At 34.1% G+C, this 26,649-nt stretch overlaps 1 protein-coding gene across 2 annotated transcripts in view; it reads left to right on the top strand.

Moving 5' to 3' along the window:
* Positions 1–26,649, top strand: part of TBC1D15 (TBC1 domain family member 15) — a 60,884-nt gene that overhangs the window by 20,358 nt on the left and 13,877 nt on the right. Inside the window, exons 2-12 of one of the 2 annotated variants that reach the window (XM_014564697.2) lie at positions 1,656–1,754; positions 2,212–2,286; positions 4,887–5,022; positions 9,511–9,721; positions 16,574–16,676; positions 17,674–17,724; positions 18,023–18,220; positions 19,277–19,405; positions 20,698–20,801; positions 21,828–21,922; positions 25,504–25,620. In XM_014564697.2, the coding sequence (XP_014420183.1) occupies positions 1,656–1,754; positions 2,212–2,286; positions 4,887–5,022; positions 9,511–9,721; positions 16,574–16,676; positions 17,674–17,724; positions 18,023–18,220; positions 19,277–19,405; positions 20,698–20,801; positions 21,828–21,922; positions 25,504–25,620 (1,318 nt within the window). The remainder of the gene's footprint in view (positions 1–1,655; positions 1,755–2,211; positions 2,287–4,886; positions 5,023–9,510; positions 9,722–16,573; positions 16,677–17,673; positions 17,725–18,022; positions 18,221–19,276; positions 19,406–20,697; positions 20,802–21,827; positions 21,923–25,503; positions 25,621–26,649) is intronic. The other variant, XM_006191103.3, reaches the window with a different exon arrangement.

Genomic DNA, 26,649 nt, shown 5'->3' with positions numbered 1-26,649 from the left:
AACGACTGTTTTATCAAGGCCATCTTGGGTTTTTGAGATTGGAACTTGTGTGATGATCTTGATTACTAGGAGGACTCTTTCTTGACATGATATACGTCTGTATCACAAGTGACTAACATAATACAGAGGCAGTAATGGTAATGCAGGAGCTTTGTAGTGCAGTGGCTAAGAGCACAGTTCTCTGTGCCTGGGTTTCAAACTCCACACCATTCCTTAACCACCCCTTGGTGTTTGTATCATCAACCTTGGGCAAGTTATTTAACCTCTGTTCCAGTTTTCTCATTTGAACAAATGGGTTTCTCATCCTAATGATGTAGTTATAATGATGTAGGACCTATGATCTAGGGTTATTGTAAGGATCAGGCTATAACGTGGGGTTCTTGGTGCATAAGTTCCATAACTGTCAACTCGGGGTTGATAGTATGGGCTCTGGTGGTACTTGTCTTGCATTTCTTGGTCCCCATGCTATTCTGAATAGTGATGTGATTATATTAATGAAAGGTCTACATAAATAGAAAGTACAGTGTATTCCAGATTTACTTATGACAAAATTACTTAAGTCTAGAATTGACTATTTTTTACTTTTGCTTTTACTTATTTTCATAATGAAAAAAATTTTAGTGGTTCAAAATGGGTGCTGTAATAGAATCTTAATATAATAACATTTTGCATTTAGAAAATAAGGCTTAACTTTATAACATTTCAGTTTACTCAGAAATTACTTTAAATCTCCTTTATATTCCCATAGGACATTGTTCAGGGACCATGTCTTAATCATACTCATCTACCTATAGTTTTTTACATGCTTTTATGTATAGAAGCACTCAGTAACTATTTGTGAGCTTGAACTGGTTTAAACTAGTCATTTCTAGAAGTCCTCATCATTTTTATTTTAAACTACTGTCAGTTAATTTTTTTAATTGATCGAAGTATAGTCGATTTAAAATGTTTCGTTACCTTCTGGTGTATAGCGTAGTGATTCATATATGTATATGTAACATATATGTATATATATTCCTTTTAATATTCTTTTTCATTGTAGGCTATTACAAGATACTGTATATAGTTCCCTGTGCTATACAGTAGGACCTTGTTTATCTCTCATCATTACTTTTTAAAATTCCCATATTCCATGAATTTATGCCACTATACTACAAAAACACATCAAAATAAACTTACAGTTAGAAAATGTGCTACTGTGGAAATAGTTAGGAATCATTAATTCCTCTTTATATTTCACCTATTCTTATTCTTGAATATTTTCAGGTCCATTTTCAGTTTGAACCCAACTTTGCTTAATGTTTGTTAAACATTTTTTAAATGGAATGTGCATATAGAATCACATAAAAATATATTTTAAGTGTAATTTGCATATAGAGCCACACATAATTAGCCTGATATCTTTGTTTATGGAGACGGTCAAGATTGTGATTATCACTAAACCAACAAACTTCGGTGCATAACAAAACAAATTTCCTTCCAGTTTGTCTTTGAAGTGCTTTTAAATCTTAGTGGTATTTTAAGACATTACACTTTTTATATGGAATAATCAGAAACTTGATTCAGGTATTAAAGGAAAACATCTAATTTTTTTAAAACAAATGCTGAAATAATATTGAATAAAAATGGTGTAACTAATCTTTTTGCTGTTCTAGATTATATATGAACAAGAAGGGGTCTATATTCACTCATCTTTTGGAAAGACCAATGACCAAGACAGCTTGATTTCAGGAATATTACGTGTTTTAGAAAAGGTATGTTTCTAGTAAATGACTTTTTAATAATGGTTTATATTTAAATAAGAAATGATTTTTACCTAGTAGTTAGTAATAGGGACATTATCAGCAAGTTTGCATTTCATGTGTAAGAGAAAATTATGTAATCCAGCAGTGGTTGTAAATTTAACATGGAAGTGATGTTAGAAATATAATGTTTTAAATAAGCCGGTAAAATGGCATGAAGTATTTTAAAACTTACTATGTAAAAGTTGTAGTAGTACAATTTTTCTATGATGAAAAGTAGAATTTAGAAATAAACATACCATTTGTTGTCAAATAGTGGTTTACATATGTTATTGCATATTTAACATGCTAATAAATTTAAGGGGTTAAAATTTTATTTTGGGTTCATGGAACTACATATAGATGACTAAAAATGTGTGATATTGCTGAATAGAAAATGTGATTAACGATTAACGATTTCTTTCTTTAGGATGCTGATGTAATAGTGGACTGGAGACCATTGGATGATGCATTAGATTCTTCCAGTATTCTCTATGCAGGAAAGGTATTTACGAAAAAAAAAAGTATGGCCAAAGGAGTATCAGTTTTAAAATAAAAGCTTTATTGAGATTTAATTCATGTTCTATAAAATTCAGTCTTTTAAAGTATATAATTTAGTGTTTTTAGTATATTTACAGAGTTGTGCAACCATCACCAATGTCAAAGTTTAGAACATTTTTATTACTTCCAAAAAAGGAACTGTACCTTTTAGCAGTCACCCCTCCTTCCTGCTTAATGCCAGCCCCCTGCACCCACTACTTTACTTTCTGTCTCTGAGGATTTGCCTGTGATGGACATTTTGTTTAAGTTGAATCATAAAATAACGTAGTCTTCTGTGACTGGCTTCTTTCACTTAGCATAATGTTTTCAGGGTTCTTCCATGTTACAGTACCTGTCAGTACTTCATTACTTTCTTTCTTTTTTTTGCTGAATACTATTGCATTTATGCATCTATACCATATTTTGTTTATTCATTCATCAGTTGATGGACTTGGGTTGTTTTCACTTTTACACTAATATAAATAATACTCTGTGAACATTCATGTACAAGTTTCTGTGTGGGCATATTTTTCCTTGAAAACCTGGGAGTAGAATAGTTGGGTTAACTTGTGTTTAACACGTGTATCATGTGTTAACTTCTCACTCTGAAAGGTAGAGATTTAGCTCTGTCTTATCTCTAATTCACCTTGAAACTCTGGCTCAGTTCTCCACATTTCTTCTCAAAGGATTTAATCACATAGATGATCTTCTAACTTCATCTTCTTAGAGACGTTTCTACCAGAGCCTTCTTACAAGCTCATTCTGAACTGGTTGCTCTTTTGGTTTGCTGTGCAGCAATTATCTTGGGGATTCTTTTTGCCTCTTTCCTGTATTTTAATCCCCATTTCCTGTGTCCTATGTTGTCTTCTATTTTGGTTTATTTCCTTGCTTTGGTGCAGCTCCAGTGCTTCCTGAGAAAAAGAGTGCATGAGAGCAGAAACATTCCTTTTTTCAGACTTTTTTAACCCTTATTCTGAATTGATAGCTTGGCTGGCACAGTATTACAGTTTGAAAATAAATTTTTCCCCATATTTTTGATAGTTACTGTCCCAGGTTTGACTAGTTTCCTTTCTTGATCTTAAGTCTAATGCATTCTAATTCCTGATCCTTGCTGTATTGTTTCTTTAGAAGCTTTTAGTTGTTAACAGCGCATGTATTGTCTCATAATTTTTATTTACTATTACATATTGAACATACGTATATTAACATATATCAGTCTTTAAACTTTTGCCTAGCATTTTATTGACAACCCCCTGGGTTTTTTTACCTATTCCTTCATTGACGGGTATATAGATAGATGATGAAAAGAGTTATTGTTGTGAAACACATGCATATTTTGGATTTTAATAAATTATACTTTGGGAGTCAGTACTAATTAGCACTATTGTCAACAGTGTGAGATATCATTTCCTCAAACTCTCTCCCATATTTTTATTTTTCAGTTGAGTGGGGCAGGAAAATTAAAATTCATCTTAGCTTTTCTTTTTTCTTAATGCTTTTATTTACTTAACGAATATTTTATTTTTTTATTTTGGGGAGAAGTAATTAGGTTTATTTATTTTATTTTTTTGCAGGAAGATAATTAGATTTTTATTTATCTTTGATGGGGGCTACTGGGGATTGAACCCAGGACCTTACGCATGCTAGGCATGCACTCTACCACTGAGCTATACCCTCCCCCCTTAACTTGCTTTTCTTTGATCGTTTCTGAAATTGGACATCTTCTGTTGTTTGTCACTTTATATTCCATCTTTGACTTATTTGTTCAGACCATTTCCTTATTTTTCTTTTTTGATATTTGTTGATTTCTAAGTAAATTGGTAAGAGTTGTTTTTGTATCCTGGATGTTTTTCTGTCATCTTCCCTATGTTTTGGAAACATTTTGTACCCAGTTTTGCTTATGTGTAACTTACGTGTGCTATCTTTTGTTGTGTAGAAGTTATTAAACTTTTTATTTAGTCAGATTATTAGTATTGCATTATAGACTTTTGGTTTTATTCTCTTTTAAAACAGAAAGTTCTTTAGAATTATCTATGTAGATATCTTGTTTGTGGCTTTTAGCTAATTTTGATTAAGAAAATATGCAACTAATGGTGGCTTAAATAAGTAATCATCCTTGGCTACTTTCCTCAAATAACCAAAAGTCTGGAGATTCGGAGCTATTTGTAGTGGTTTTCTTACTATTTTCCTTATGATTATAAGGTGACTGCTGTATTTTTAGACAAGACAGCTATATCAAAAGCAGGAAATAGAGAAAAAGGGTCAGGCTTTTATTAAGAAAGCAAAAGTATTTCCAAGGGCCTTGCAGTTGACTTCCACTTATATTTCATTGGCAACCCTAACTGCTAGAGAACCTGAGCAAGCTTTTCTTATCTTTTTGGGAAGTTGAGCAAGCAAGGGAGAAAAGGATAGAAAATAGTGTTCAGTTTTCCCACCTACTGATGTTTGCAATGATGTTTGCCACAACCTACACAGTTGATTTATATAGAAGCTGAGAAGACCTAATGATTGAAATGGAATTCTAGTTTTAGTCTCTAAATATTTTATATGTTGTAATTATTTTAGGACTCCAGTTCAGTTGTAGAATGGACCCAGGCCCCAAAAGAGAGAGCTCGAGGACTGGAACTTCTGAACAGTTACGAAGCAGAGTGGGACATGGTTAATACAGTTTCATTTAAAAAGAAACCACATACCAATGGAGGTATGAATTTAATCTTTTGAAATCCTAAACTGATTTGCTACAATATAATGTAAACAAAAGAGCAAAGAGAATTCTTTAATGTTCCTCAGTCGGAAGAAGAATGATTTGGTGCCTGGATTAATATGTATGTATAGCTCTTATTTTAGTTACATTCCCTTTTCATCTTTTTGTTGCTTTTTTGGTTGTGACTTCATAAAAAGGCTTTAAAAATACTTGTTCTGTTTTGTAGTTATTGAAAATAGAAACACTTAAAAAAATTGCTTTGATTGTCCCTCTTGCATATTTTTCATAATCTAGTAGAATAAAAGAAAATCATGTTATATCATCCTGGAGCACCAGGGGGAGATGGAGTGTACCACTAAACCATACGGTTCTAATTTCAGTGTTTACTGGGGTCTTTGCAGCTCATTGCAGTCTCCCGTTTATGTGTGTTCAGTGACTATTCTCCTTTATTTATATATTTAAATTTACGTTTGCTGCGTGGTGATTATCTACCTACAGGTAACAAAAAAGGGCCAAGCTAGCAACCTGACAGAACTACCCCAGATATGATCTGGCTTGCCCATCTGTGATGTGGTCAGCCTATTTGTGATCTCTTTAAACAATGTTAAATACTGTATAAAGTTAATTTTTTTTCATTGGTTCCTTTGTATTTTATAACTAATAAGATATTTTATATTTCAATAGTTCTGGTCTGAATTTAGGATTTATCCACGTTTACCAGATTCAGAAAGGCTGGCCAAAATTTACTGGAATATGTATGGCTACATTTACAGAGCATTCTAACTAAGTATAACTGATTTTCATGTGTGGCCTGGAGAACCATCTCACATATAAGTTATACTTTGTACTGTAGCATTTCTTGGGAATAGAGTAAGTTAAGAAGTAAACAGTAAATCACAAGCAACTTTTTTTAAGTCAGTTCATACATATATATATATATATATATATATATATATTTTTTTTTTTTTTTTTTTTTAATTTGGGCATTCCCTCTCTACAGGGAAGGTTCTTAAAGAACAATGCAAAAATATTAAGGAAAGATAAAACCACAGGATTTTAGGATATTAGCATGTGAGGGGTTTTCAACTTCGTAGACTTAGATCTTCAGGATTGGTTTATGTGAATTGCTAGTTTTTGTTTGTTGTTACCTAATATTGTTAACTCCTTGAAAATGAAAAAGATCACAGAAATGAACAAAAGGAGTACGTTTTCAGAATTTCATAAAAGAAGCATTAGGTGTTTGAGAAAAGCATAATCTGACCATAAAGATCTTTTTAGATGAATGTTTTTTAACCCTGGCTGCACATTGAAATCACCTGGGGAGGTTGGGCTTTTGAAAAAAAAAAATACCAGTGCCTGGTTTTCATCCAGTAAATTGACTCATACTCTGGAGATGAAGCCTGGGTGTCTGTATTTCTCTGTATTTTTCAGAAGCTCACTTGATGATTTAAGAACCCCTGTGTAGCTGCATAGTTTAGCATAAACCACAGACATTAATACTGTTTTTAATGTCTTGGTTGTGCTTGTGACTTGTAAAGAACCTTCATTTGGTAATTGTTAAAAGCTAAGGAGACATTTTTTTTTCTCCAGTATTTAAAAAAAGCTTATGATTGTGCATAGTAGTAAGAAATACATTGAACAGTATGGCCCAGTGTGCATACGCATGCACACATTTAACAGAACAAGGAGTCAGTGAAGTACATTTCCTGTGTTCCATCCTAGCCCGTTCCATCCTGTCTTATCCTAGACTGTCTGCCTCATGCAGTTAATGGTTCATCAGAACTCCTTCCCAAGGAAGACGTTTCTAAGTTCGATGTTTCAGAATTCAAAATTATACCATTACTAAATTTTTATATTTTTAAAAAGCATTTTTTCAAATGAAATTTTTATTTTATTTTTATTATAATCTTCACATTTTTTACGTTTACTTTTTTGTGATTCATAGAGGGAAGTTGAGATGAACCTTTAAAATTGAGTATTAAAAATTTTTTTAAATTTATATTTAAGAAATATACTGCTTAAGTCATTGTTTTTATATACTAGATCACATGTTTTGAAAATATACTCTCCCAGAACAGCAGAATACTGTGATGTTCTGGAAATGCATGCAAATAAAATGTCATGTCCTTGATGTTAATTTTATTTCAGACATTTGGAGACTTTAATTGAACAACTTATGGCTTGTTTTCCCATGTCAGTGTGTTGGAGATATTTTTTACATGTATTTGATAACATAGTAAATTCATCAGAACTAATTAGTTTTATTTCCCTTTCTTTAAGGAAAAAGAAGGAAATTTTGAGTTAATGCTTAGATTCTGTTAGTTTTCCTTTGTAACCATTTCTGTTTCTGGTTAGCTATTGTTGGTTGACCAAATTATAGATTACTTTATGTTGACTTGGTACTAGGTTATTCATTTATTTAACACGTCTTTAAATACCTACTGTGTGCTAGTTGCTCTTCTAGGCACCGGGAATATAGTTGTAAACAGAGTTAAGTTCTTGTTCTCATGAGGCTTACACTCTAGCAAAGGGATTTCTAGGACTGACTCGTAAGTTTCTCTCGTTTATTGGAGCTGTAAGTGAGGAAACGTGTGAGGCACTTCCTATTGTATTTAATATATAATGTGTGGCTCTTCCATTGACGGGAGAGACCTGTGTAAAATCTTTACTTTTGAACATGTACAAACTCCTGATAGTTCATATAGCCTGCATGTATTTAATGCACTTTATATGCTTTCCTTGCATTATGTTTGATTAAATACTTTTTGTGTAACTTAAGAATTTAATTAAAAAATTATGCCTAGTTTTTCATTGCTGTGTTGCTGTGAAAATATTTTTTGGTCTTTGCAGATAATCTAGTAGTATGTATCCTTTCTGGGTGGTCTAGGTACATTCACACTTAAATAATTCCTGAAGATGTTGGAAGTCTAGAGTTATTCTCACTTTGATACTAGTTTACAGTGGTGTGGTATGAGCTCTGTAACATAAACTCCAGTGGACCATGATGTGTATTCGTCCAGTGGGCATATGGTAGTTAATCTAGTACCAGCCTTAGATAAGAATTCACCATCCAAACTGGTGTGGAAGTTAGGCAGATCACTGCATAGATAAGTTACTTTAGCTTTTCTGGACTTTGTTTCAAATAATCCTTATTAAAGTGTCCATGAAAGAGTGATGGTGTCTGCAGTCCTTGCAGGCAGAGGTTTCTATAAGCTGTAGATTTCTTTGTATCAGTATAGGAGCCCTTGTTGGAGGTGATGGAGCTGTTGTGTTCCTGACCCTGTAGCTGTCGTGTTCCTGACCCTGTACTGACTGATCTACCCTTTGACTAAGATCTATAAGCAGATATTATCTATGCTGTTTATCTTTGTGGAATTGACAGTGTGGGACAGAATTAATGAAGATTTTCCGTAACAGGAGAGTATGACACTTCTTAGGAAATAACATTAGAGAAAAGGTTTTCAAAAAAATTTCTGAGTTAAAATGTTAAAATAAAATGACATTTTTTGTTTAGAAATTATAAGTACTAGTGAGAAGAAAACATTTTTTCCTTTGTTGTTTAAATTTTTATTTAAATGTATAATCTTTAAGTTGCTTGTTATCTTTTATGATACTGTTCACAAACATAGGATTTTAAGCTTATATAAATAGCCCACACACTAGGAAATGCTTTAATTTTACATAGCTATAGTTTGGTTTGAACTGAGATCTTAATTTAGTAGAAAGTTGATTTGGCAGGAAGATTGAATGTATTCATTCTCTTTGAAGCATTCAGAACTTTGTTACCTTTTCAACCTCAGTTCCCCACTCTTCTTTGGGAATTTGCAAATAAAATGTCTGCATTCGCTCCAGTGTTATATTTTATACCAGTATACTTTTACCTTCACTCGGTGTAGTCTAGTAAAAATTTAATTGCAAAAGGAAGTGAAGAAATGGTATTTATTAATTTTGTTTGTTTTTAAATGACCCTCCAAGTGCATCATGTTATTTATATTTGAGGGAAGTAGAAAAGATTAATATTTATTGAGTATTTTCTATATGTTTGGCATTGTACTAGTTAATTGACAAGTATTATCTTTTTTAATTCTTAGAATAATATCAGGAGGTAAGTATAGTTACCTCCATTTTACAGATGAAGAAACTGAGACTCAGATTTAATTATTTGCCCTAGATCATTCAGTTTTTAAGATGGTGGTGCTGAAGTTTGAATCCAGCCTGTCTGCTTCCAAAGCCATGGTCATTTTGGGGTAAAGCTGGTATTTTTAAATAGGGATAACATTTTTTCAATTTGTGTGTATTAAGATAATTATTTTTAAAACTTTTTTTTAAAGAAAATATATGTTGCCATTTCTAATACAGATGGAAACCATGGTAATATGAATGCTATATTCATTACCTAGGTTCTGTTGGGCAGTCAGGAAGAGTACTATCAGTACCCTTTAAAAAGGTGAACAAAAATATTTTGCCCACTTTCTTGTTTTTAAGATGCTCCAAGTCATAGAAATGGGAAAAGCAAATGGTCATTCCTGTTCAGTTTGACAGACCTGAAATCAATCAAGCAGAACAAAGAGGGGATGGGCTGGTCGTATCTGGTGTTCTGTCTAAAGGATGACGTCGTTCTCCCCGCGCTGCACTTTCATCAAGGAGACAGCAAACTGCTGATTGACTCTCTTGAGAAACATGTGGTGTTGTGTGAGTAAGTATCAAACTATTTTCGACCTGTTGAAACTGGATTGTTGTGTTGGTTCCAAGACAGACTAGCTTTGCTTGTCATTGGGTGTCGGTGACCTATGTGCGTATCAGGGGCCAAGCAGCTTTGTTTTTTCTGGAATATTGACTCCTTTGGATGAATGAATACGTTTTTGCTATTTCAGTAATTTGAATCTGTAACTTATCGCCTTTTTACTGTTTTAAAGAAAACTGTCGTCCAGTGTTTTTAAGACACATTGAAATGAATGATGATGAAGCAATAATTTATGGATTATTTACCAAATTTACCTTGTATTAAGTTTCTGTTAAGCATAGTTTTATTTGTAATGTTGCAAATTTAAGTCAGGCAAATCTAAGGCTTTATAAAATTGTGGAGGTCAGGGCTTTCTCACTTTCCAAAAATCTTGTGTCTTACATTTATTTTCCATGGGCATTTGTACACACATACTCTTTCTCACATTTCACTCTCAACAGATATATTTTTGGTATCTGTTATGTTCTGAGCACTGTGCTGGTTGTTAGTTCACTAATCGTTCACTAATAAATATCATGTTCCTGGATATCTGAGAGTTAATCTTGCGAAAGATGCCAGCGAGTAAGTGGCAGTAACACTCAGAAACTAAGAGGGAGGAAGTACAAGGTGCTTTGGAAGTTCCCAGTAATGGAGGAAGGTACTTCATTCGGACTGGGCTTGGGTAAAGGTCAGGGAAGACTACCTGAAGGGAGTAACATCTAGGTTGAGATCTAACTATTGAGTGAAAATTATCATGATAGAGAAGGGGATATTTAGAGGGAGAGACGTTTTAGATGGAGGGAAGGATGTAAAACGTGATGTAATCACATAGCTCAGCATTTCAGTATCACAGGTCTGCGTAGTGGGAAAAGGGAGGGTATCAAATTTAAAGTTGAGGCCAAAGAGTTGAGTAAATGCCCAGAGCATGAAGGATCTTGTAAATCGTGTCAGCAGCTTGTTCCAGTCATCTCGGTGAGATTACAGTGGCATGAACTAGGAGAGGGACAGGAAAGATAGTACTGGAGAAGTATTTAGAGTTTGTGATTGATTGGCTATATGGAGGTGAAAGACGGGAGAAGTTGATATTTTTAGTTTGGAGAACTGTAGAGTGATTGTTAACTTCATTAATAATGTCCTCACTTTTTATAATAGAGTGATGTCATACCTAAACATAGATTATATAAAGTGAGGGGGTGATCCAGAAGTTGGAAGATCTTGACTGTGTGTTTACTGGCATGAAATTCTCTCCCTTACCATGCTGACCACCTCTGGCTGGCACTAGGCATGTGGACTAGTACCAGTAACCATAAGAAAGTCAGCCCTGGTTGGTAGTATGTGGGCCTGGGGTCTTGAAGTGAAAAGCTGTGAATAGGCTACCACCCAAGGGGTTAAGTGGATTTCAGGAGGAGCATTGCCATGACTGGGGCAGAAGGCTTGGCTGTTGAATTGCAGCTGTGAAAGGCTTGGGAGTTTTAGCATCATAGCAAGCTCATTATCAGTATTGTGATGTAACAGTTACAAAAGATCTCATTCATTCTGAGTCTGTGATTAAAGCACAGTATCTAGAATGAAGTAATAGTCCTTCTCTACTCTTCACTGGTAAGATCATATTTTGGAGAACTAGATTTGATTTTAAACACTGCATTTTAGATGTATTAGACTAACTGTATTATACGGAAAAGCTGTAATGCGAGGGATCAAAGTGGTATCGTGAAAAACATTAGAGGGACGTGGGGATTTAACTTTAACTTACAACATTAAATAAAACCCAAACTTCTTACTATGCCCTGTCTTAGCTCTGTTTTTTAAGCTTCATCTCATGCCACTCTCTTCTGTATTCTAGCCACATACTTTTCTTTTAGTTCCTGAAATGCCCTAAGTTTAAACTCTTTCTTGTCTTCTGGTCCTATATGTGTATGTTTCTTTTGCCTAGAATATTCTTCTCCCTTTCTGATCCCTCAGGTCTCAGTTTAGTGTCACTTCTTCAGAGGTGCTTTTCTGGGTACTCGCTCTCTGATTAATTTAACCCCCATTCTCTTTTGGTTTTTCATTCTCTTGTTTGCTTCCTTCATGACCCTTAACAGAATAAAATCATTTTGTCTTTTCTGTTCTACTCTAGAATGTAAGCGCATTAAAGACAGGGATTGTATCTGTCTTTACATTTTCTTCTAAATTCCTAGCTATAGTGCCTGGCACGTAGTATGTGTTCATTAAATCTTAGTTAAGTGAATAATTGGCATGGTGCTTATCAGTTCTACAAATAATCTTGAAAGAATTATTAAAGGGAATAAACTAGATTTTTTTTTTTTTTTTTGGTTATGACTCCAAATATAAATTAGAAGGAAATTACTCAAGAGGAAGAACGTTTTCTGTCCTGGATGGGTTCAAAGATAGACTAATCATTTAGGTGCTTATAAGGGAATGTGTACCTTAAATATGCGTTGGTGATATTTTAATGAAGGTTATAAGTGAAACTTTGTTTCCTTTTCTGTTTGTAAACAAGTGAGAAGTAAATAAAAGAATCAAACAAATGGTGGTAAAAATATTCTTATTGGTGAGGCTTAGATATGTAGCATCATAGTAATTCACCCCAAATTAATTTTGAAGTCGCCCAGTTATCACTTTGGACAACCACAGGTCTCCCTAGTGAGGACACAGACAACTTACGACGTGAATGAGAGAGGACGAGAACCACCTTCTCTGTTGGCAGACAGATCCAAGAGAGCAAAAGAGCCTGTAAGGGGTTATGCCAAGCACGTGTCTTAATTCTGTCCTGATCTCAGCAGCCAGATATGTCTCTGAAGGAGATTTTCTTTAGTAGAAATGCATATTTCCATTTGGAAACATGAAGCTGTGGGAATGGTGTTCTTTGTTTTTTCATTCAACAGATTTTTTTTTTTGAGGACCTACTGTGTCCTAGACATCATAGTAAGTGCTGGAAAGGAGGGGGATGATCAAAAAGATATGGCCTCTGTCTTCATGGATTTTGTACTATTGTGGGAAAGGACAAACAGTGCTTATACAAATAAATGTAAATTTTCAGCTCTAATAGGTGACTAGGAGAGCTACAGCACTATGAGAGCATGCAGTAGGTTGTATGTAAGTTTTTGCGTGTATGTGTGTGTTAGGAGTAATTGAAGCTCTGAGAGAGAATGAGATTAACTGAGGAGAGGGCGAAATGGGTCAGGAAGTGAGTATGTGTCTAAGTATAGCCTTTAATGACCTGGTCAAAGAGAAAAACCTGGCAGAGGACTCTGACTCCCCTACACGTTATTTTCTCTCTTCCTACTACGTGCTGTCAGATTTATGGTCAACCAAGGACGTGGCTATTTCTGGGGGAGGAAATAGCTGTCTGAAGTGAGTCCTTCAAGAGCCGCACCCCTAATACCAGCCATTCCTCCATCGCGTATTTCTCCTGTGACACTAGGGGCCGGTTTATTCTTTGCCCCCTGAGTAGTCTGAAATGTGTGAGAATAGAACATCAACTGTTTTATCCCCAAAGTCCCTCTGTACCCTAGGCAGAGAGTAAGCACTCCCTGTTCTCTTTCCCATCATAAATTAGGCCCAGTTACGTTGTGCTGTGTAGCTCGCCAGAGATTATATCCTGAGTCCAAGTGGTAGAATATGGATACTCCAAATAAAGTCATCAGTGTAAAAATAAGCCCCAAATTTGTGTAAGCCATTTCCCGTTATCAGATTCTTAGAGAGAGATTAAAGGCTCTTGTTCTTTATGTTCATTACTTATGATCCAAATAAATGGAATTCTCAATTAGGTTAATGTCCAAAGAAATGAAAATCCCTAAATCTCCCCTATTTTTTACTCTGTTAGGTGTCATTTCCTGTCTCTGAAGCAGTTATCCTAAGCAAAATGATGTTTCCAGGGTCATGTTCCTGGAGTCACAGATCGTGGTAGAGACCAGAAGGAGGAAGAGTAGTCCAGGAGAACCTGGGTTTCAGCAGCCTCACTGGGATGCTGGCCAGTCTGTGCCAGGGTCCTCCTCCTTGTTGTCTTCTGAGTTCAAAACGTTAGTAGAGGCAGAATCAGACCATGTTATCTTTTTTCTCTGATTAGCCTAAATTGAAGAATGTGGCTTACATCTGTGGCCACGTGGTCTTCCTAGTAACCTGCCTCCATGAATTGAGGGCCTTACCATACAGATGAAGAGATTGCAAATGTGCAGCCTTGAAGGAGCGAGGAAAAGGCTGGGCCAGCCACGCACAGTTCTTTCAGCCTCACCAGCTGGGTTAGTCAGCGCAAAATTGACCAACTTACTATTTTTCAAATGATTTTCTTTATTTAGTAGGAAAAACACATTGTCTTATTCATTGATGTTTGTTAGTGTTCTTTGACTTAGCACCATGTAAAACATGATACGCAGTTGAGTTAAAGAATGAGCCATAATTATATTTTTGTTAGGTTTCTGGAACCAAGATAGTTGCTAGAATATGAATGAAGGTTATTGGGCCTGCTAAAATTATTTTGTATATTTTGAGCCATTTTAAAATTAATATATAAATATCTAAGCAGTAAAAATTTCCTTAAAAAGCCAAATCGATTATATCATCATATAACACCAACTATTTACGAGATTAGGCTCTAGCCCCTCATTTATTCCCTTTGTTGTAAATATTTTGCACCTTTTAATTTTTTTATTAACTTTTTCTGTATTTATATCTTCTGCAATGATATTTTTATTTATTTATTTAACTTTGCATGTTGCTCTTCTCAGTAGCAATGTAAGATAGTTACTGCTACATCTCAACATGCAAACATTTGTTCAGCTGTTAAAAGTTCTGAATTTATTCTGAGGCCTTTGGGAGAGACTCACTCCAAGCCTGAAAATTACTTCTGAATTTTCAGTGGTTATGAGTCTGTGGTTTCGATATTATATTCTGGTTTTCTTTAAGCCCTTTTAGTAGGATCTAATAGAATTGCTGATGTTAGCATTATTAAAAGTTTTGTCTTACTGCTGCAATGAGTTTGAAAGTCTTCAATAATGTTTTCATGAGCGTTCAACTTCCTAGAATCCATGGTATTCCCAGAATATATAAATATAATATTTATAAATACATAATATGTAATCTTATCAGATTAAATCAACGTGATGACCTGGCGGGTGGAAAGGCAACAATATTCTGGAGTGCCAGCCCTCGTGTGAGCTCGGCAGTTGCTTAGGGAACATATTATTTGTCCTCTTACTGAAATACTTTGAAAAATGCTTTGTTGATTTCCTTAGGGGCAACCAAGCCTTACGTGACTTCCCCCAGCCTCATCACAAGAGCATTAGGTATAAAAAATAAACCCTTCCTTTAAAAAAAAAAAAAGTATCTGTGGTTGTTGGTTGGTTGAACAGTCATTTCTTCTTCCCTCTCCAGTTTGGTGACTATAGTTTGAGAGCTGGAGTCGTAACAGTGAGCTGAGCACAGATAACTGAAGACTGCATGTGTTCCCCTTCTACATGCATACCTAGTGTTTTGACTTTCATGAATATTTTTTATTTGGATTTTAAAGAAAAATTTTGACTTAATTCATTGTTAAGAAAAAATAATAACCATAGCACCAGCAGCACTGTGCTAGGAAAAAAATACGTTCCTATATTCCTATGTATTACTTTTCTTTTTCTGGTGCTGCCTTTAAAAGTTGACCTGTCATTAAGAAGTGCCTTGCGAGAACCTGTAGGTCTTCATATTAAACATGACCTCAGAAAGTATTCAGAAAAATGGTGATTAATGGAAATTGAATGTTTTAAAAGTAATTTTTTTTTTTCCTACTTCAAATGACTCAACCGCAGCTCTTTAAAGAAGCCAAGGGGCTTATTAAGCTACTATTGTCTCTGAAGATCGAGTGCTGTTTCTGACTAAGAATAAAATCCTGTTTTGGATTTCATATCCCCCCTAGCTTTGCTGTTGCATCCTGTTGTGTTAGAATTGAGAGGAGATAACTTTTATTAAAGTTCTTATCTCAGACATTTGTAATAAACTAGAAGTTGATAGCAGCAAAATAATACATTTAATTTTTATTTTTAAACACAAAAGTTGTGGATTTATTACAGCTGACTAACTAAGTTATAAAACTTACTGAATAGAAAAAAGACTGGATAATTCATTTGATTACTTCACATTAGACAGATGTCCATTTGGAGAGCATTTTATTTATTCTGTAGTTATTGGGAAATAGGGAGAATTGTGTCCAGAGCTTAATAAGCAAGATCTAAAAACATGCTGTTACCTGAACTGTACATTACAACCTTGTGGAATATGTTCATGTATTTATAATAGTGGTTAGCATAGTTAATGACCTTTAACAAATAATCTATCATATCTTATCTTTTTAACATTTTATATTGCAATACTTCCAAGCTGTGGAATGAAGTTGGAAACTATTTCAAAATAGGACATCTTCCTATAGTTTACATATTATATATACTGAGGAATCCTTAAGTGTGTTTTGACTTTCTTTATGATAGGAGATATAATCTTATGGTAATAAGGGAATATATATTTGTAAGGCTTTTCTGCTGTAATTCTGAACGGGGGTCTTGGTTCATTACAGTTTAGTCCTCGACTTCACCTTGAATAAAAATATACTTCATCCCTTTTATTTTTGTTAAAAATTAGTGTTTAATGTTTCATGTAGTTTTGGAATTCACTTAAGATAATTACTAAGTACTTGCTAATATTGTATTAATGGGAAACAGTTCTATAACTGGGCATTTAAAATTTTTCTTGTTGTTATTAAGGAAAAATAACTATGCATTAGTAATTATTTAGGTAGTGACTGATAGCGTGTTAGTAGTTTCTACAAATCCCTTCTTTTTATTACAGATCTCCGCAGGACAAAAGGACGCTTCTTGTGAATTGTCAGAATAAGAGTCTTTCACAGTCTTTTGAAAATCTTCTTGATGAGCCAGCGTATGGACTAATACAAGTGTGTTTCTTAAGTCTGTCTTGTATTAATCTGTTAACCTGACTCCCATTATTTTATATACCTCTACCTCTCATTTTCTCAGAGATTATACAGAATGAGGTGTGTGTGTGTGTTTAAACTTCATGGAACTATTCTCTGTAATTTTGTAGAAATAATAATATGTATCATATTATTTGTAAGACTCAGAAGCCTTCTTGGTTCTTAATTACCATTAAGGCAATTTTCCCCTTTATCAGAACTGAAATTGGACATCAGATTTTTATTATCACAGCTTTCATTGATTAGGTCAAAAGTCCATTGGGTAAGCCACTTTGAATTCATTGATGATAAACTTAGACAAGAAGCTGGTTTGAATTTTTATTTTCTGTTTAAGTGTATTCATTTGGGGTCATGAAAGTCTTAATTCCTCTTAAAGTATTTGAGTATATTCTTGCATTTGGCAAAAAATGTGCCCTTAACTACAGGCAGAAATAAGGTTAATTTATTTTTCACGCAGATTTCTATGTAAACTAATGCAATGGTTGTTTTTTCATTCATATATTCACTTATTCATTCAACAAATGTTTTGAGTGCTTACTTTGTCCCAGATACTGTCTTCTTGGTTCTGGAGATAAAGAGGGAACTTTTTAGGAAGGAGGGCAAGAGAGCTAAATACTGATTAAAATTAAAAATGAGGAAACTGTTTTTCTTATTTGTGAAAATAATAATTTTAAAGATTGACCTTTAAGAAGTAACTGTTTTTGCTAAATATGAATAAGCAGATACTTTGGAATTTAGAAATAACTCTAGCAGTAGAAAAACCTTTTTTTTAAACTGTTTTCCAGGACTGCATTGTCCAGAACAAATTACTCTTGTTGACATGTTTCACTGGTTATCTAATTAGATTAAAATGTCAACTAATATTTAAATATTGTGAGTGTTTAAACTTAGCTATCGAGTATTTTGTGTTAGACTAGTGTGGTACTACACACTTCAAGAAATATTTTTTTTTGTAAAGGCAGGACTGCTAGACAGAAGAAAGCTGTTGTGGGCCATTCACCAGTGGAAAGTAAGCACTGCATATATTTTTGGTGTATGCAGATTGAATGAAGCCTGCAAATGATTTGTTTATCTGCAATTCAATCAGTAGCATTAGCTTGCCATTTAGTGTACTGTTTTAACCAAATGAAAAAATTGGCTTAGAAAATTTAAATTTTTCTTCTCAGAAAAAAAAAATTAATCTTAGAACACTCTGTTTTAGTTTTGATTTCCCCTCTTTTAAAAAATGTCTGCTCTTTTGCCATCAGGCAGTATTTTTATTCGTTATTTGAATTAATTATGCCAATATTTTTCTTCCTACTACATAGAAAATTAAAAAGGATCCTTACACAGCGACTATGGTAGGATTTTCCAAAGTCACAAACTACATTTTTGATAGTTTGAGAGGCAGCGATCCTTCTACACATCAGCGACCACCTTCAGAGATGGCAGATTTTCTAAGCGATGCTATTCCAGGTTTAAAGATAAATCAACAAGAAGAACCAGGATTTGAAGTCGTTACAAGAGTGAGTGGTATTTATATTAATAGCTTATATATTTTAATAGGAGAAATGCTTTTTAAGCATGTACGGAATGCTGTAGAAGTAGAAACTCCATTTTGGTTAAATCTGCCTCTTTCTCATAAACCTTTTTTATAACTTTTTGCTAACTAATATATCTAACAACTAATGCTGTCCTGCCACCAAATTCTTGGTTTCTTGTTCATTAATTACTACAGTAACTTTTCTGTTCATTGGATCTCTTTTCTTTGATGACTTTTTGATAATAATGAACAGATTGTTTCATTGAGTGCATAGCAGTGAGTAATAGTAAGCCTGAATGTTTTCCCTAGCTCTTCCTAATTTTTATGTTTTCTCAGGCAGTCTGCAAAGGCAGCTAACCAGGACACTTCTCTAGTGCTTTTATTCTTGTGTGAATCTTTTATTTTTTAAGTAAGATGGATTTTGGCCTTGAATTATGGCAAATCTTTGTATATGCTCACCAGGACTTGAATTTGCTGCAGTTCTAGGCTGCACATAGTTAGAACATTATAAATATCTAAATTGTACTAGCTAATTAAAGGGCTTATCTTGCAGAGGGCATTTTAAAATTACCAACATCTGTTAATTGAATAAAAAACTGTAGAAAATGTCAAGTAGAGCTAATGGATCATGAATCAATTCTAAGAGCTACAAGTTTTAGCTTGGAAGAAAAGCTAATTTTAGAATATGATAAATGGAATAATATTCTCTTTTTTAATAATATAGCTATACCATTTAGTTTGAAGAGTCTCTTTTAGAATTTAGATGTTGAATATTCTATACTTGGTAATCGAAACCCCAAATAGCAAATGCTTTTCTGTTTCTGAGTTTATAACCCAGTTATTTATGTGTTTAGTAGGGGGAGGGGAATTGTGTGTAATGTTAACTATTACAGTTAATAAACTAAACATTGGAAAATAAGAGAAGATATTCGAAATGTTAGAACTTATGTCTAAGTAATAATATTTTAGTTTTACTTTCTGTATGTCTTGATTTCATGTTGCCTGTTAAAAGTGTACTTCTTTTTGCCTATCTTCTCAGATTGTTTTTGGAGAACGACCTGTTGTTCAAAGGAGAGAGCCAGTATCATTGGAAGAATGGACTAAGAACATTGATTCTGAAGGAAGAATTTTAAATGTAGATAATATGAAGCAGATGATATTTAGAGGGGTAAATGCGTTAGTATTTTAAACTGCTGTTATTCAAGTTTTCCTTCCTTTTCTCCTTTGGAGGTCGGAGAGGAGCACTCCTAAAAAAGTGATGCCTTAAAATCCCTGTAGGACAGAGTGAGGTGCTGGTGATGTCCCCACGGGTTGGGCTAGAGGGGTATACCATTAAGCCTGGGGGTAGATATTCATCCTTACCTGAGGTCCTGTGGATTGTGTACGTGAAGGATGCATTTGTGTACCAGTGGTGTTGCCTTATCCAGTAGAGATCGGGCTTAGAGAGACTAATCAAATCAGTTACACTTTCTGCTGTACAGTCTACTGTATACCCTTCATTGTTTGAGCTTTCTGTCAGCTGCCTACATCTTCAGAATCTAAAAGTCAAAACCAAGGTGGTATTCACTGAATGGAGTTACTCTTATGTATAGGCAAATCTCAGAGATAATTGTGGGTTTGGTTCTAGACCACTGCAATTAAGTGAACACTGCAATAAAGCAAGCAACATGAATTTTTTGATTTCCCAGTGCATATAAAAATTGTGTTTACACTATCCTGTATTAAATTGATTAAATGTGCAATTGCATTATGTCTTAAGAAAGTAAAGTACATATTTTATAAGTAAAGTACATATTTTAATTAAAAAACACAAGAAAACAATTACAGTAGTAACAACAATGATCACCGATCACAGATTACCAGTAACAAATAAAAAACTAGTGAAAAAGTTTGAAATACTGAATTACCAAAATGTGATACAGAGACACGATGTGAACAAATGCTGTTAGAAAAATGGCACTTGATAAACTTGCTTGACACAGGATTGTCACAGACCTTCAATTTAATAAAAAACGCAATATTTGAGAAGCGGAGTAAAGCAAAGCGCAATGAAACGAGATATGCCTGTGTAAAACTCTTTAGTTTTTAAAAACTTTCTTATTGATGTGTAGTCAGTTACAGTGTGTCAGTCTGGTGTACAGCATAGTGTCCCAGTCATACCTATGCATACATATATTTATTTTCATATTCTTTTTCACTAAAGGTTATTACAAGATATTGAATATAGTTCCCTGTGTTACACAGAAGAAATTTGTTTCTAATCTATTTTTATAAATAGTAGCTAATATTTGCAAATCTCGAACTCCCAGATTTATCCATTCCCACACCTTTCCCTCCAGTAACCATAAGATTGTAAAACTCTCCCTTAAATATCGGTTTTTCTGTTTATATGCAAGTTTTGCAAACTTAAACTATTGCATTCTTTTTTATGAGTGTGTTTAACATGCATATTTTCTTCAGGGACTTAGTCATGCATTGAGAAAACAAGCATGGAAATTTCTTCTGGGTTATTTTCCTTGGGACAGTACCAAAGAGGAAAGAACTCAGTTACAAAAACAAAAAACGTAAGTAGTGGTCTTTTGTGTGTTCATCAGAGAAATCTAAGTAACTCACCCATACAAATTGGAGTAGACCAGGGTATGGGAAATCTTTTAATTTTCACTGTTTGAATTTAAATGTTATGAGCACCGTAGTATTTCAGACCAGAAACACTTAAAATGATCTCGTTGTAGTTACATTGGTGAATTTGTAGAAAGATGGTAAAAAAAATTCTGGTGTCCTTGTATCAACATTTTAAATGTATTTAGGTAGTTTTTTTTTTAATGTATCTCATTCATCTTGATTGATTTTACAATTTATTATGAAATTATAAAAATGGCTCATAAGTGAATTTGCTGTTTAGGTTAATTATCTTTATTTTCCTGTGTTCTTATGACATAAACTTACGTTTTGTTTTGTTTTTTTTCGAAGTTTTGTTTTTTTTTTTTCGAAGTATGTTTCTAGTTTTGTTTTGTTTTTTTCGAAGTATGTTTCTATTTTAAAGTAATTTATCAGACTTGAAAATAAATATAGACCAACTTTGCAGATACCCTTATTCCCAGTTTGTCAGTCTAGCTTTTGATTTAAAGCTCACTTTGAATCATCTGTATATTCAAACTCTCAGTCTTTTCTTTTTTCAACACATTTGCCAGTCCTTCTGAGACATTTTGACATTACTGAGTGTCTGCAATAAACTGGTTGGGAAATGGAGCTCTTATGTGTCATAAAAAAAAATCTTGTAGATTTGTATTTGTAGTTACTCAGAAATTTTAGTGGTTTAAATATTTAATGACTAGAATAATTTTAGGTATGATATTAAGGATTGAAGTAAATGTTTCCTTAAAATCATACCTAAATTATTCTAGTAGTTTAAAGTTTATGACATATATAAGGTTATTTTATTTTTTCTTTTTTCCACTAATTTATCATAATTTTAAATACTTCGCTATCATATTTATAAACTTACATCTCACTAGCATCATAAATGCTTTGATACATTAAAGTTTTTTTAAAGTGTTCAAATAACTTTAGTGTAAAATTGTTTTCTATAGTGATGAATACTTCAGGATGAAACTACAGTGGAAATCTGTCAGCGAGGAACAAGAGAGGAGAAATTCGAGGTTAAGAGATTATAGAAGTCTTATCGGTAATTTTTTCTTAATTTTGAAAATGCATGAGAGGGTTACATGAAGCCTTGATAAGATTTAAGAAGTGAATGTAAATGCTACAGAGTTAGGGGTCAAAAAAGAAATCAGAGGCTTGTGGCAAAGATTCTTACTGTGAAAATACATAGAGCCACCTAGGGCAGCGTTGGCAGTGTGATTTGGGCACTCTTTCTAGCTGCAAAGCCTCTATCTGACTCTCTAGCCCTCTAAGGAAACTGGCATTGTTGTGAATTTGGGCCAAATAATGGAGGACATAAAACTTCTTCTCAGAGGGGAGGAGGTCACGATGGCAGAGTAGGAGGACTCAGAACTTACCTTCCCCCACAAACACATCAAAAATACATCTGCATAGTGGAATAATTCTCATTGAAAACTAAGTGGAGCCTGGTGCAGCCACCATGGAAAAGAGCACGAAGGTTCCTCAAAAAACTAAGAAAAGAACTACCATCTGATCCAGCAGTTCCACTCCTAGGTATATATCTGAAGAAAATGAAAACACTAATTTGAAAAGATACACACACCCCAGTTATTTATAGTTGCCAAGATATGGAAGCAACCTAAGTGTCCATCAACAACAAATGGATAAAGAAGTTGTGATACGTACACACACGCGATGGAATAATACTCGGCCCCCAAAAGCAATGAAACTCTCCCATTTGCAGCAATGTGGGTGGACCTAGAGAGTGTTATGCTTAGTAAAATAAGTTAGAGAAAGATAAACACTTTATCACTTACGTGTGAAATCTAAACGATACAGCTGAACAGATGTATATGACAAAAGAGAAACAGACTCACAGATAAAGAAAACAAACTAGTGGTTTTCAGTGGGGAGAGGAGTGGGCCAAGATAGGGTTAGGGAATTAGGATACAGAAGCTGCTATGTTTAAAATAGATAAGCAACAAGGCTATATCATACAGCACAGAGAAATAGAGCCATTATTTTGTAATAACTTTAAATAGAATATGATCTATGAAAATATTATCACTATGTTACACACTTGAAACTAATGTTAATATTGTAAATCAACTATACTTCAATAAAAATGAGAAATCAGAATTGGAGAGTACATTAAAATATGTGTCTAATATTCTTGGCTGTTCATATTCCAGTAGGAGTATGAATTCAGTCAGTACATTTGTAAGTACTGATATATTTCATTTTGAGCTCTAAAATGTGAATTAAAACAAAAGTTTGTAACTTTATTTGCTTGTTAATTTCATTTAAAAATTGTCTTCCTGATTATAGGAACACCTGGTGTGTATTATAAAAAAAATTAGGAATTCTAAATGAGCAAAAAGGAGAAAAATAAAAATTACTTTTGTTTCTGTCATTCAGAGATTTAAGAGGCTTTGGTTTATATACCCCCACACCTCTTAATAGGCATGTATTTCATTTTTTAATTAAATAAATGACTCCAGATAGTAAATTTTGTCAGTATTTGAGAATTGAATAGCTACTTACCTGGGAATAACTATTCTCTAAAAAAGAGATGCTTGATAGTAGGGGTATAATGAAGTTAAATTAGATGTCTCTGTCTCTGTCTCTGTCTCTGTCTCTGTCTCTGTCTCTCTCTCTCTCTCTCTCTCTCTCTCTCTCTCTCTCTCCCCCTCTCCCTCTCCCTCCCCCTCTCTCCCCCTCTCTCCCCCCCTCCCTCTCCCTCTCTCTCTCTCTCTCTCTCCATTTGTATGTTTCACTTTAAGATATATATTTTAAAGTGAAACATACAAATGGGATGTCAATGGCTAGTTGAATAATCTGGAGTAGTCTGGGTAGGATATATAAATTTGGGTATTGTCAGTATAAACACCCATGGGTATAGATGATGTCACCTAGGGAAAGAGAAGCAGATAAGAAGGCCCAGGAATCCAAGTCATTAGAGCATTGCTTCGTAACTTTTGGCTGCATGTTAGAATCACCAGGCATCTTTTTGGAATGTTAGTGATAAGTACTAAGTTCTCTTTGGATAACTTCCGTTTTCTCAGAAATGGGAAGGAAGATCCTCAGAGCTAAGGTGTGGGAGAAGATGACATGTTGGAGGCTTGAGGAGAGAGGAAAATACGTAAAACAGTTATATAAATAGAGAGAGGGAATGCAGAGAGAGGGAATGCACGAGGGGAAGAGCATGATTGCCCCGCAGTGTCAGGGGTCCCCCAGAGGTTAGTGATGGTGAGTGTGAAATGGAGCCGTCGGCATGTTGTGCTTCTCTTCAGTCTTTTTGTCTTCTGCCTGGCGTATCATTACTAAATATTTATTTAAGAGGAAAGAAATAGATAGTTCATGAGGGTACAAATGACTTTTTACTGTGTTTAAAACACCTGTTAAGGCAGATCCTCTATGTAAATTGTGTTTGAGTTAATAAAAAAATAACTCATTAATAAAAAATAACTATCAACTATAATAAGAGAATGAAACATTTTGATGCTTTTAAATGAAATTTGCCATTGATAGCATGATTTTTTTTGGTATTGCTTTTCCTTATTTATTTGAAAAATGTATCCACAGTTCTAGAGATGTGTGCTTACATTCATAGAATCAAATGGAATGTATTTTAACAGAAAGCTAGAATATTGTCCTGATGATTTTTTAAATGCCCTTACAGAATCTAAACTCAGGTCATGCTCTGTTAGATTCTACTTTGTTGTAAAATACCTCCCCATCTCTTCACAACAGTTCTTGAGAAAGTGTTTTCAAATTACTCAGCTTAATGGGCCAGGGGTTGGGGGAAAGTTACAACTCAGTTATAACTTTTAAACAAAATTTGATTATAGAGTAAGTTCATCACTTTGAATTTCTTTGAATTATTTTTCCTAATTATTGAGGGATTCAAGTTTGGGGAAAGTATTTTTAGTTGTTTAGTCTTTCACAACAAGATACATCTAGTAGGAATCAGTGTTTGTGAGTTGAATTTGTCAAGACAGCTTGGGATATAGTCCTGGTGATGTTTCCAAACCTGTTTTTAATGTCATGAAATCATTTCCAGAAAAATACGGATTTTTATTTTTTCACAATTAAAATAAATTGCTTATAATTATATGTAAACTGAATAATGTATACATGAGAATAAGGAAGTAATTTATCCTAAAGCTGATTTGGGGATATGACAAAGAAGTTGATAGCAATTATGAACGAAACAAATCCCTGTGATTGCGCCTGATTGCATAGTAGCTTTTTTCATTACTGTTTTCAGAAACTACTGTATCACATTCATTCACGACTGGTATTTTTATTGCTAACTAATGTGAATATTACTAGGTGTTGGTCTTAATTAATTGAAAGTATTTCTTACTATTCAATTAAAAGATTTCTATGTTTAGATAAAAATTGAAAAATATTTTAAAATATACCCAAAAGGAGGTGGACTGACTTTGGAAAAATATTCCAAAATGTTAATTTTATTGTGTATCTAAAATGGAATTTGTTGGATTTTTTTCATTAACTAAAAGCTCAGCAAGCGAGAAAAATTATTAACAAGAGAAATAATTATGTTCTTGTAAGATGTGAGATTTATGAAAAATCTTTTACTCCAAAGGTTTTCAAATATGTGATGGTTTTCTTCCTCAGAAAAAGATGTTAACAGAACAGATCGAACAAACAAGTTTTATGAAGGCCAAGATAATCCAGGGTTGATTTTGCTTCATGACATTTTGATGACCTACTGTATGTATGATTTTGATTTAGGTAAGTTCTCCTCTAGTATTCTAATTTAAAGACATTGTATATGTTTATTTTAGAATTTAAATTTATTAGCCCTTTAAATGTATGTAAAAGCTCTGTGGCCTCGTTTTTATAGGGGTTGTTCCACAGAGGACTGGAAACTTAAAAGGCTATGGTTCCCAAATTGTGCACCAAGGAGCACTGGGTTGCTGCAGTGAATTCATGGGGACAGTGTGGGATATTTTAAATATTGGAGGGTAATATGGTGACATCTGTAGGATGCTGCTTTAAGTACTAGCTAAAGTAGTTCAGAGTTTTAGCATTAGATCGCCAAATGCCTTCTGATGAGGTTATAACTTTGCAAAGCAGTGTTTTTGCCCCTGCTGTGATAAGCAAGTAACTGTGTGAAAATAGATAAGGACGGTGGTCTCCAATTGAATTCCAAGGTTTGAGAAGTAGTGTAGTGCCCAACAGGTGCTAAGTTCCTAGGACATAAATATTTATTACATTGTTTGGATCTATTTAATAAATGGGAATATTTGTAGTTTTTTTGAGCCTGAGGTGCCTTGGGAAAAAGATTACTGAGCTGTTAAGGATACTGTGAACTGAGAAAGTTTGGGAACCTTTTTTTTTTTGATATGCTTTCTCCCTTGTGAAGAAAAGTGCCAATTTGGTATCATAGACAAGCAGTGCAGGTAATTACCTAAGGTGTGTGGAACTTGACTGTCTTTTCTCGGTTAGTCTGATCTCCATGAAGATTGACTTGGACGGACGGGCTGGAGGTGGGAATGGGGGATTTCATGGAGAAGTGATGCTAAGGGATAGAAAACCTAAGAAACCAATGTTTTAAGGGTCAGGAGTACTTGAGCTGTGTTTTTAAAGGACCAATACATTCCCTAAGCATCAACTTTTAAACAAGTATAAATAATGGAAAAGTTTGAGTTACCTACCAGTGTTAGTGACTTCCAAGGAGAGGACAGTGAAAGTAGATGTTTTTCAGATTACCTTCATAAAGCTTGAGACGTCTTTTGGAGAAGAGAAGATAATTGGGTA

The sequence above is a fragment of the Camelus ferus genome, chromosome 12, assembly GCF_009834535.1.
Source record: "Camelus ferus isolate YT-003-E chromosome 12, BCGSAC_Cfer_1.0, whole genome shotgun sequence".
In the NCBI taxonomy this organism is placed as follows: domain Eukaryota; kingdom Metazoa; phylum Chordata; class Mammalia; order Artiodactyla; family Camelidae; genus Camelus; species Camelus ferus.
Note: the sequence above shows the minus strand (reverse complement) of the source record. Positions and strands in the feature narration are given on the sequence as shown.